The 12723-nt window shown below is 40.5% G+C and overlaps 1 protein-coding gene across 5 annotated transcripts in view; it reads right to left on the bottom strand.

The window, feature by feature from the left end:
* FRAS1 (Fraser extracellular matrix complex subunit 1) overlaps positions 1-12723 on the bottom strand; it is a 409779-nt gene that overhangs the window by 69150 nt on the left and 327906 nt on the right. For 4 of the 5 annotated variants that reach the window (XM_039845532.1, XM_039845530.1, XM_039845531.1 and 1 more), the window contains 7 exons: positions 11690-11825; positions 7928-8118; positions 6727-6880; positions 5279-5542; positions 3298-3483; positions 1782-1901; positions 1328-1507 (listed from right to left, as the gene is read on the bottom strand). In XM_039845532.1, the coding sequence (XP_039701466.1) occupies positions 1328-1507; positions 1782-1901; positions 3298-3483; positions 5279-5542; positions 6727-6880; positions 7928-8118; positions 11690-11825 (1231 nt within the window). The remainder of the gene's footprint in view (positions 1-1327; positions 1508-1781; positions 1902-3297; positions 3484-5278; positions 5543-6726; positions 6881-7927; positions 8119-11689; positions 11826-12723) is intronic. The other variant, XM_039845533.1, reaches the window with a different exon arrangement.

The raw sequence follows: 12723 nt of genomic DNA, 5'->3' as shown, positions 1-12723 counted from the left end.
GTTCTACATTTAGATTGTTTATTCAGTAAGTATCTCTTGTCCCTCACATCCATTCAGCCACCACGTTCTAAACAATCTCCCTCTGAAATTCCTTCCTTCTTTCTCTCCTTCCTTCAACTAACTATTGTTTATTGAATACTTATTAGGTACCAGGTATTATCTCTTATGTTATCCTTATTTTACTAATCCCACTACTGCCCGCCTGGATGAAGCCTCACTAGCTCCCGCCTGGCCAAATGTGAAACTTCTTTATCTCTGTCACTGTCTCCTTTTTCTTTCTTTTGGTTCATCCTGTTGGACACTAGATAAATCTCACTTCCTTTCTCTGCTCAAAATTCTGCAGTGACTCCCTCCTGCCAATTGAATTAAATAGGGATTATTTATCCCAACTTTGAAGACCATCCATAAAATCTCAAACTACCCATGAGCCCCAACTACTACTACTTTCAGAATATATGCTTTACCTAAACTGGACCACTCGTTGTTTTTGAATGTGCCCGCACGCTGTTCCCATCTCAGAAAATAACACAATTTCTGTCTGCCCAAACTCTGTCTTCCAAGGACACTCTTAAAAAACTGCTGTGCACCTTTCCATATGATATAGCCTATCCCACTTTTGAACTCCTATGACACCAAGTTTATACAGTTCTTAAAACATCAGCTTAAAAGGGTCAAATATACGGTGACAGAGGGAGACTGAAGTTTGGGTGGTGAGCACATAATGCAATACACAGATGATGTATTATAGAATTGCACACTTGAAACATATAATCTTATTAACCAATGTCACCTCAATAAATTTAATAATAATAATAAAAAAATAATAATAATAAAAGAAAAACATATTCTTCTCTGAGTTTTGGTTATCTGCAGAGATTCCCTATCTCACCCAGGTGAAAACTCTGGAAGGTGAGAATTTTAGTTTATTTATTTTTCTTTCTCCAGTAGCAGCTAAACTAGAATCTTGCTCAATACACATGTTCATTTGCTCCTTGTTAAATTAAAATTTTAAGCACAGTGCATTACATCATGTTAGGTGCTCAAGACTTTTAAAAGAAGCAAAGGGTGAAGTGTTCACCCTAAAAGAATCAACCATCTAAGTTATGAAGACAAGATTGCTTATATAAATTGCAATTTAAAAAAATCAACTTTAAGCAAGTCATTTTTGACCATCTACTGTGCACTAATGAGAAGCAGTATATAATGGTCAAAATTAATGATACAGGAAATAAAGGCGGATTCTAGGTATATGTGTACACATACTATGGCTGCCCCCAACACTTACTAAATCAGAACTTTTGGTTTGATGAAGCAAGAATAGGCTTACCTGGAGATGCTGCATGTTCCAGGTGGCCCAGCTGGGGCTGTCTGGTGATTCTGTAGGTCAGTTCTGCAGGCTTATTCTCCTGGTCAGTGGCAGAGAGCTGCAGAGTGGTGATTTTCTTCACTGAATTTTCGTCCAGGACCAGCCCTTTATTGATGGTGATGACTGGTGGGGATTTGTCTTCTGAAAATATCAGAAATAGTTATTTGAAATAGGACCTTTTCAGTCTCCTTTCTTCAATTTCAGGCCTGGTGCCGAGGGGTAAGATCAGAATAGTACTTAGGCCTGTGCCTCAGAGAGTGCCTCAAGGGGCCAGAGCTTCACGCAGCAGAGGGAACGCGATTCCAGATTTCCGTACCAGCTGAGTAAAGGAGAGGGTCACCCTTAAAGGATCACAGTGTAGACTATATAATTTCAGAACTGCTGATGTGTTTTTACAAACCCAATGCCACCTTACCCGAAACATTGATGGAAAATGACTGGCCAATCAATTTGTTGCCTTCTCCATCAACCACATCAAATTTAAAAGCAAAGCTCCCAGCAAATTCTCCTTTTCTGTGACTGTATTCTACTTGGCCTGTAAAAAGAACAAAAAAGGCAGAAATTTCCTGTTAACGCTTTCTGGTAGGTAGGAATTTGATTTGTATTCACACCAATGAATCAATTAACGCTTTGCTCACTTTGACGTTGTTTTTGACATTTTAATCTCAGATTTTCATTTTCTTCTTTCCTCTCTCACTGTAAACTTCCTCACAAAGACCTTTCATGATAAAACCACCACAAGTAGCATTGCTTACGGTTGAGGCTCAGCTTTTGTGAAAGACTCTGAGGAAGTCTCATGAATAACTAGATCAGCAAAACTGCCCACATGGAAAGTGTGCACTGACCGCACCCTTATCTTTGGTGCGACCTTGTCTCAGGGAAAGGGGATGCAGAACTGCAGCCCACGTTCTCCCAGAACGCGTCACTTCCAATTCCCAATACAGCCTTAAATCATTTTTGGAACAACATGAGATATAATCGACCAACGAATAAATAAACAAAATAAATAAATTCTACTTAAAAGTCAGAAGAATCCAAAGGGGGAAATGCAATGTATCACATCTCTGTAAACACACATCACTTCCAAGTATCTAGCAATGTAAATATAACCGAATATCTGGGAAGAGGTGCCTGGCTTCATTTTTTAAAAAGAGACACTGAGGCAAGAAATAATTAAGGAATTACTATCCCTTTGCCTATTTCGCCCCCTTCATTAAAGTATAGATAGGTCCAATGAGTATTTGGCTACCAATTTTAAGTATTAGTACATGGACAGGAGCCTTGTTTCTGCTCCTTGCGGGTACACTTGCGCCTCTAAATGAAATTGCACATCATCTCATGATGTTGGATTACTTTTCCGACCCAATATGTAACTCCTCCTGCCTTTTTTACCCCCAACAGCACTGTACAGTAACTATGTAGCATTTAACATTTATGCTTTTACATTACATCAGCATTTCCTGGAGGAGGGATGAACTATATAATCTCCCCCAGGCAGCTCCGATTTATGCCCTTCCATTTTGCTTAGTTCATTAACTTGTGCTCTTGGGGGAACTGAAAAGAGATATAAATTGCTCACCTTAAAGCAGGCATAATTTTTACCTTAATCCATCCCAATTCACTTCTTTTTCCTTTTTCTCTCTCTCACACTTTTTAGCATCACAGCAAGTCAAATGATTTTTTTTTTCCCCACCATAAAAGCCCCAAGTTTCATCAATTGCTATGTCAGAGGATGAACACATTTTAGCCAAGAAGAACAGTTTTTAAAAAATTGAGGAGACAAGAAAGAATAAATGAAGCTATAATTTAACTCTTATTCAAAACAAAGTGTGCATAGTTTACTGCCATGGGCTGCCAGGCATTTAACTCCCATTTTCCTACTGTGGGTGGAGCCTGTGGAAGTCTGGATAAGCAGAAGAAAACCAGATGACCTTGGCTAATGTCAGCCTGGGTGAAACTTCGGATGGGGCCTTTAACGGAGATTTGCTCCAGGCTGCCACGCTTTACCATCTGCAGGTGCCCTGCACCAGGATCTTCCTTCATGATGTATATCACTTGATGGTCATCTGAGTCGTGTGTCACTTTCAAGTGCTGTTCTGTGATGCGTGCTACAGACCCTAGACGAGAATGTGAGAAAGTAGGTCATTCTCCATCATTGCCTTTGAAAAGAATGTTAAATGATTTTAGGAGATGGAGAGTAAATTATCACACATTCTCTAGGTCTCAGTAAATACCAGGTGCTTGCCCTTCTGTTTGCAGCTAAATAAATGTTAATTGCCCCCAAGTGAAAGAGTCCCAGCTTTCCAATTTGCTAATCATCTCTTGAGTTTAGATCTGAGCCCCTTTCCTCTTCTGGTTCATTTTCACTCTTTCCCTGTGCTCATTCTCTTCCCACAACCTATCAGTTAGTACCTAGGTCTATGTAATAACTCCTGATTCTGTGATGTAAACCACTTCTAGATCTATGATGAAACCTGCTTGGACTTGCTTTATTTACTGTCATGAGGATCACCAAATTATAAACAATAGTTTTACATAAATTCATAAACACATTTGGTTGCCATCTCAGACCAAATAGCGAAAGTCATTGTTACTGAAGACAGATGATATGGAGAGAATTGTGGAGTAGGGAGACCCAAACACTGGGCCCTGGAAGGCTGCACAAGTGTTGGGAATATAGGCAAGGCACTGGTCACTGGCAAACACCTCTTCTCAGGGTCTTGCCCCTTGCTTGTCTGTCTGGCCATTTTCTTTTATTAAAATTAGTAAATTCTAGTAAAGTAGATCCTAGTTATTCATGGTGTTTGGAGTGGCAATCCACCATGGGCCTTGAGTGTCCTTGCATGTTCTTGTCAGATAATGCCAAGAATGCAAGGAATGACCACTCATTACCCAGGTCATTCTCAGAGAGCAACCCTAAGGGATGAGGTAAGGTCTTCCTTTGGGACAAATATCAGGCTTGCCTGTTGTTTACTAAAACATGAGAGTTCTCTGGGCTCATTGTTCCTCTCCTATAATGCATCCCACTGCACATGAAGGCAGCCATCTGGGCCTTCTGCACCACCCACATGAGGCTTGGAGGGCAGAGGGAACCAATGCAAACTTGCTGATGGCAATGCTGCCTGCTGTGCTGTAAGTGACAAAGTACATTGTCTCTGACTGAGGAATCTCGTGTCTTCCACCAGCACCCATGAGACAGTAACAGACTAATTTATTAGCTTGTAAATACGGTGAAATTAAATCCCAGACCTAATACTTGGGATTTTGGGGATCTCCAAATTTTCAAATACCATTATACCAAATATTTTTCACTACAAAATACACGTGACCCTAAGAATACACAAACAGACAGAACACCAGTGGGATGTAGATTCTCTGCAGCCACGTCCCAGCTAACTGCCTACTGCAAACTGACTCCAAGGCTGCCATTCGTTGCAGACCTTTTATATACAGGCAAAATTGTGAACGTTAGACCCTAGAACGCCATATCTAATGTATCCCAATTATTTGCTTAATCTCTTTTAGGGCATAATGGCTTCCCAATTGTCCCTCCATGCCTTTTTTTTTTTTTTTAAATAAGCATGTTGAAAATTCTGCTAGATTTCTTTTGTTGTTTGTTTCTGTGGGGTTGCTTGGGCAGCGGCAAAGTTCTGTATTTGGATAAATTAAGATTTTTGAGGTTCCCAGAAATACTATAAATTCTTCTTAGTATTTTCACAAATTCACAGCATCTGGTCCAAAGAATTTCAGAGATTCACATCTGCCATTCGCAACTTTAAATATTCCTAAAACAACAGTTCTCCTAAACTGTAGTCTCTCTGAGTTCTGAACACCGCATTCAATATCCCACCCTAGAGCCAATGTGGAAAGAAACACTGCACGCTGACAAAGAACCACAGCCACTCTTGGTACCTGCTGTGAGCTGTAGGCCTCGGTTAATAGCCAAGTAAGGGGTGTCACCCGTAGGTAGCTCTATGTATATCTCCATCCTTCCTGTGTCCATGTGGAGGCCATCAGTGAGGGAGAATCGGAACTCATCCACGGCCACACCAGGACCACCCGGCATGTACCCAACCAGCCCACCCAGGATGTCCTGGTAGGTGAAGGAGGAGCTCTGGTCCAAAATCCTCCCATTCTCCAGAGGCTCAGAAGCAGTTTGCCTCTGGAGTAGGTGACCTGAGGAAGGGAGTAAAGAAAAACAAAGAAACAATGGTAGAATACATATGTCACCAAAACATTGTCTGATTATGTCAACTAAAATGAGCCTGAGTAGAATGTCAAGTGCCTCAGAGGCTCTTGGTGACTCACGTATAAAAGACCAACAACTTAGATTTTATATATAAGCACAGGGTGATTCCCTGTGGCCTAATCTACAAATAAAGAAGATAAAGTCCTACTTTTTCCTGGTTAAAAATCCCTTAAGGAGACACAGATGGATGTGGTAATAAAATGGCTTAGAAATCAAATCTCCTTCCATGAATTCAAACTCATTTCATTATCTAAACCTTATTTTTCCCTTCTGGAAAGTGAAAATAGAACTCTTTACTCGCTGCCTTTCTCCTAGGGCATCTGGGATGGGAGATAAGAATATGTTTTGAATTCCTTTTAAATTCAGAAAGACACTAAGCATCTTTGGGTTGAGACAAATTTTTCTGTTTTCAAGGGTCATGTATACTGCAGTAGGACAGTTAAAGTGCTTCATTAAAGAACGCGAAAATGAATGAAGGCAAGCTAAAATGCAATGCCAATAGCCTCTTCTATTAACTCTACATCAACAGCAATATTTTCATTTTTAAAAGACTAATGGGCATTAGGATGGACTAAGACACCTCTTGGGAAATGAAAGTTGCAGAGCTTTAGCTAATACCAGGGGGATGTTACTTAGAAAAAAAGTAGGTAGAAGATTCTCTCTGGTTTAATCAGGAAAAGTGCTTTCTTTGCAAAAGGAACAAGCTCATAAAGACATCTACCACGCCTCTAACCTGAAGTGAACACCTTTTGCGATTAATAAAAAGGCTGCCACACTGTTCCTTACATGAGATCGCCCAGGATTATCAAGCAATAATGCCGACTGAGAAGAGGATATGCAGACTCTGAAACCTGTTTTGCCTGAGATTACAAAGAAAACAGCTGAAACTGAATTCCAGAAACACCAATTACCTAGGATTCAGGCTTTTAGAGCAACTGATGTCTGCTGTGACCCCAAAGAATATTAGCTAGCTGTGAATTTGATTATACTTTGATGTAAAGAATGGATGACATACAGGCAAGGCAGAGAAAGAACCAATCGAAATCTGTATTTATTTTAATAATCTACTTGGCATCTCAATTAAGAAGCTTTACATAGCACTGTGTCCTACCATGGTCAGGCTTTTTTGTCAATACAAAAATCAGCTCATTGTCTGGGGTGTCCAGGTCTTGCAGGCTCAAAGAAGAATTGCTTATCACCACTCCCGAGCTCAGCTGCACTCGGAGGGGCCACAAAGTCATCTTGGGAGGCTCATCATTCTTCCTCTGATTAAAGAATAAAATATTAGGTCTCACAAAGATATTGGTTTAAGAAAGAAAAATCCACATTAGTCAGAGAAAGTAATATCGTCACATTAACTTTGACTATCGAAATAGCATTTAATGTGTCACCATCTTTAATTCCCAATCAATATGCTTAGTTTTAAAGGAGAGCAAGTCACACAAACAAAATATCTCCTTGAAAAAAAAATGAGTGAACATTCCACACAAATCTTCTCAGATATTTTTCATAGGTACAATGATCATATTTTCCAGATTGAAGATATGGATATATTGTTAGAAAAGTACAAGTAGATTTGGGGGCTAAAAGGGCACATCGTTTGAAATCAGAACTGTCTTAGAAAGCCCTAAGCACATCACAGTACCTGTGGGAGCATACCATATTTGAAAGTGTGGGTTTTTAAAGCTGTCTTCCTGCCCCCATGCCGGCCCCCTCCATCATTGACCCTAAAGGGTGCCGAGGGTACCATATGTTTTATTATCCCAAGGCAGAGGGTATTCCATTCTGAATTTTGTCTTTTATCTCTCTCTCTCTCTCTCTCTCTCTCTCTCTCTCTCTCTCCTTAGGGTGATAGAGCAAGCCTATGTAGTTGCTCCAATGAGAATAAATGGAGCATCAAAAAACACATTTCTTTAATGTTATGATTTAATGAATAAATGCATTAAAATTTTACGAAAAGGCAAATATGCACACAGAACCACATACAACAATTTCAGGGGAAAATAGGCATATATTAGTTTTCATGTAACTATGAGACTGGCAAAGTTTTTCTATCTGACCCTCACAAACCGTTTTTACACAGAAAGAATAGATTTTACCCTGAAACGAAAATTCAGATTTCCAAGTCAGACCATCCCCAAATGCCAGCCTTAATATTGTAAGTTTCCTATAAGTCAGGGTTATATTTTTACATCGACCTCTAAAATTGAAAATCAAATCCAATGATCTTTGCTTTTGAGTTTATATAAAGCTATCTAATAGTGGGATATTATGGTCAAAGGTCTAATTTTTCCAACTTCCAAAGTCTTTACCTCAATGGTGATATTGATGCTGTGGGTTTCTGAACGACTGTTTCCATCACTTACATAGAAACTAAAAATATCATGTGTTGGCTCAATGCTTTCATGAACACTCTGAAAGTAGTAAATATAGTTTTCCAGGACATCTTGAATAGGGAACGATGCCTCTAGGTCACTGATAGTTCCAGGGCCAAAACGATCACCTGCGTTATCAACAAGAGAGAACTTTTACCTTGATCCATCCTGCTTACTAAGGTGAACTAGAAAACATGACAGCACTATCAACAAAAAATGAAAATATGTTTGAAGGTAAAAGTGGTAGAGTGGAAAGAGCACAAGACCAGGAATTGGAAGCCTTGGGATCAAATCCCATTTTCCCCACTACTTCCCATCTATAAATTGATATACCTGCCCTGCTATTTCCAAGGGGGAATCAATGAAAGAATATGCATGAAAGAACTCAGAATGTCATTATTTTATATAGCATAGAAGCAGTGGTTGTTTTGTTAGAAATCTTTGATAAGTGCTGGGGCAAGTAATGACACAATAGCAAAGGTTCTTACACTTTAGTCAATTTCAAAACCATTCTACCTGGCATATCCGGCAAGAGGAACCCTCTTACTTTACATAAGAAAAGGTTAACTGTATATCTTTTTATCTAAGAAATTTCTCCTTAAGCATGTTTTCATTTGACCTCTCAGTTCTTTAAAGAAACCTCATGGGTCAGAGCTTAGCCCCTGGGATGGTCCACCAAGGCTACTGTGGCTCAGGGACCATCCAGAACTCAGGGGTCATTTGGGTACTGATATGCTCAAGAACGATTCAGAGCTCTATAGGAAGTGCTGGCTCTGGTTAACTCTTCCATTTATCCCAACCCCAAACATTATCAAAAACCAAGGGGAAGAGTAAGCACTGTCTGTCTGATGAATGGCTTGCCTCTTACTTGGTCTGACTCTCTCTAATTGATTGGTTTTAAATTGTTACCACATTTTCTTCTAAAGAGAAGAGGAAAAGAAGACGCCTGTGTCTTCGAGCATTCCCTGGATAGATCAACAGAGAAAAGTATAGCTAGAAGGCCTGAAAGCAACAAGGCTGTCCCTTTCCATCTTCCTTGGTCCTTTACAAAGATCAGGTCTTATATTAACAGGCCATTGACTTCCTGAACTGTAGACGGTGTCATTTTTTGTTGACCTCTCAACAGAAAGATTAGAAATAAATGAGTTTTAAATATACTTTGTTCAAAATAAGAATTCAAGACAAATAACTTTTTCTTCAATGACATGATTTTTTTTTTTTAAATTTTAACCCTCAGATTTTATATCTCTTGACATCGAAAGCATAGAGAGGTCTAATCTCTACACATACAGGTCAAAGTTTCCAGAAGAAACTGCTATAATTCCTTTAAATTTTTATTTTCTCTTTCTATTGATCACTATAAATTTGAGAAATGTGGCTTCTTCATTTGGGTCAAAAATAGCCTAAGCGAAGTAAATGATGCCTAAAAATATACTCAAACAGAATAATGACTTATTTTCTGCCATTAGAAAATAAGCTATTCAACAAGTGAATCTGTCACTGAAGCTTTCAGCATCAACCCTTCTAATTTTTAAAATTGCACATTCTCTTTTTCATGTGTTTCCCTGCCTTCTTAAATGGAATATACTATGTACAAATTAAATAGTTCTTGATGCATGCAGGCTATTACGAACATCTATTACTGCATTGCTCGGAAATGCAGTGATGCCCTAGAGGTAATTGAGGTGTGTCCTGTCCTATTTGTGCTGGCACTAAATGAATGTCAATGCCACGCTGTTAGATTTTATATTTAATGTAATTATTCTATTTCTTTCTGGCTTGCTGGTAGGAAGTGTAAGCTCCTTCTAATGTTTTTAAAAAGGTGTTCTGATCAGCTGGATTCTGAATATAGGTATCTAGTTTCACATAGATAAAACAGACTTGGTTCATACCACCCATGGAACAAAGGGTAAGATCCTGAAGTGATGTGTCTTGGGGCGATTATTTGCCCCTTCAACATCTTTTCCTTACTGCCACATTCATGCTAATATAGAGCAGTGGTCCTCCAAGTGTGGCCCTTGGACCAGCGTCAGTGGCATCGCCTTTGAGCTGGTGAGGAATGCAAATTCACAGGCCTCACCAACCTCCTCCAACAGGAACTCTAGGTCGCTGCCCAGGAAACTGAGTCTTATGCACATTAAAATTTCAGAACCATTTTTAGAGAGTCTGAGGCTTGCCAGAAACATGACTTCCAGACCAGTAAAATATTCCTCTGCGTGCATTCCAGGTTAATAACATAAAACCATTTTAGGAAGGCTTAAGAAGAAACCGTCTGGAGAGAAGAGAAAGCCTGGGGCAACCATCCTTACCTGATTACTCACCTTTGCCCATGCTCTTCCGTCTCCCAGACATGCTATTTTCCCTCTGCCCACAGCGACTCACTCCCACTATCCTTCCAAGTTCCAGCTCAAAAGTCACTTCCTTAGACTTTTCCTGCCTTCCCAGACAAAAGTAATTGTTTTGTCCTAAGTACTTTCTCAGTGCTTTGCTCCTTTCCCTGTCCTGGCATTTTATTTATTGTAATTTATCAGTCTTCATATCTGTCTCTCACTCAAGGCAGGGGCTGTGTCTTATTCATATTTACATCCATTATATCTACCATAAACGTTTGCTGAGATAAATCTAATTTGGTGATAAACAAGTCCAAGTGCACACACTGCAAGGCAAGATGGAAAAAAGACCCAAATTTTTCTATAGAAAAGCATAACCACTGCTAAATGAGTTTCCAGTACCTAGGCTCAAATCTCAGATGCCATGCTGGCCACAGACACCTTCAGTCAATGGCCTCTCTGTGGGAGCCGCTAACTGCACGCTCCAATTAGAGCCAACCACTGGCATTCAGGAATCTCACTGCAGAGGCAGCAGCACAGTAACCTGTCAGGAGCTGTCTCAACTGCCAGTCACTACGGTCTCAGGGGGCCTGTGGACAATACATGTCTCCTCATTTCTCTTTCTCTGTGATAACCACCAAGAGCAGTGGGTCCAGGGCAGATGGCGGAGGGAGAGGGATGTTAAGGAGAAGGTCACAGATGGACAAGCTCGCATTTCAATTCATGTCATATCCTCAGAAAAAGCTGAGACGTAAGCTGTGGCTCAGCTAAACTGCAGCTGCCTCACAATGAGAGGACAGACATTTTTATTTTCTTGACACTCAATTCTGAGTGTAATCCACAAGACTCTCCATCCCCATCGCTGGCACTCCAAATCCCCTTACTCTGCTCTATTTTTTTTCCATAGCATTGATTTACCTCCTAACATTGTACACAATTTTCTCATTTGTTAGGTTTCTTATCTGTCTCCCTCCACCAGAGTCTAAGGCACCATAAAGGTAGGGGTTTCTGTCTGTTTTCTTTACTGATGTGTCCCTAATGCTTTAAAAAGTGCCTGGCACACACAAAATGCTCAGCAAATTTCTGATGAGTAGATGAAACCAATCTTCCTTCCTTCCTTTTTTCCTTCCTTCCTTCCTTCCTTCCTTCCTTCCTTCCTTCCTTCCTTCTTCTTCCTTCCTTCCTTCCTTCCTTCCTTCCTTCCTTCCTTCTTTTCTTCCCTCCCTCCCTTCCTTCCTTCCATTTCTTTGAAATAGTTCCATTCCTCTTCAGTTCTCCATGTCCAGGCTTAATCAGAGACAGCTGCCCCCTTCCACTCTCCCTTCCTTTCAGGTCTGGAACACTCCTACAGCAAAGCTCTTGCTGGTACCTGTTCCTGTGTTCTCAATGCAGCCGTACTTGGGCAGGGCACTTAGTCTAATGATGGCATCTCCCTGGAGGTTGTCATGATCATCAGCAGCAAAGAAATGGTGAAATGAGAGTGGGGCTCTCCCTCCCTCGTCAACCTAGAAAGAAAAGATTGCAGAGTCCTTGGGCGGTTGCACATAACTGCGATAAAAAGAACTGAATTGCAAAGTGCTGCCTGGGGTGACCTTCCAGCACCAATTTCACTTCTTTGAGGAGGCAGATCCTCTACAGACGAGATGAGAAATGTGCATGCTGCTGAAGCCAGGCAATCTTTCAGCACCTCTCAAAGCGACACTCAGGCACGATGACTTCCGTGTCTCCCTTCAAAGTCGTGCTTCCTTCAATGATGGATCTGGTTATAAAGCAGTTCTGGCCCATTCTAATCACCCACCTCGGCACAGCTGCACAACAGGATGGCTGCCTTCCTTCCATATCAACATTCAAAAGCCCGCGGCTAGAAATGATCATCCACTCTCTCTTCCCTCAGATACCATGAGGGCTACTGTCCTATAGATGTTCTCACTCAGAATAAAAGTCCCATTTATTCCTTTACAGTATACATTTATGGGTATGCAGAAAGAAAGTGCTCACCATACCTGAAAACTAGTGCTTATCTTAATGTCAAAGAGGAAAATAAATCAGTGTAAGTACAAGCGTTCGTTCAAACTAACTTTCTCCTTTAGGGCCCTGCTTACTTAGGTTGCTGACTCTGCAACCTGAACCTGGTGTTTTTTGCTAGACTGCTGGATATGACTAAGCCCTTTCACTTTGAACAACTCTTGGCTAAATGTAGGAAGATTGACGAGTTACAAAGTGGAAGGTCAGCCTGACTCTGGAAATGGGCAAGGTCCAAATGGCTGCCCCAAGGCGTGGAAATGGGAAAACGGGTGGAGTATCAGAACCATTTAGAAACAACTCAGTTTTATCAATTTTCAGTTGCTTAATAAAACCAGAAAATCTCCTTATGTTTTGGCATTATGGTATGTATAGAGAGCA

Source organism: Pteropus medius, unplaced genomic scaffold (genome assembly GCF_902729225.1).
Source record: "Pteropus medius unplaced genomic scaffold, Ma_sr-lr_union100, whole genome shotgun sequence".
NCBI lineage: Eukaryota > Metazoa > Chordata > Mammalia > Chiroptera > Pteropodidae > Pteropus > Pteropus medius.
Note: the sequence above shows the minus strand (reverse complement) of the source record. Positions and strands in the feature narration are given on the sequence as shown.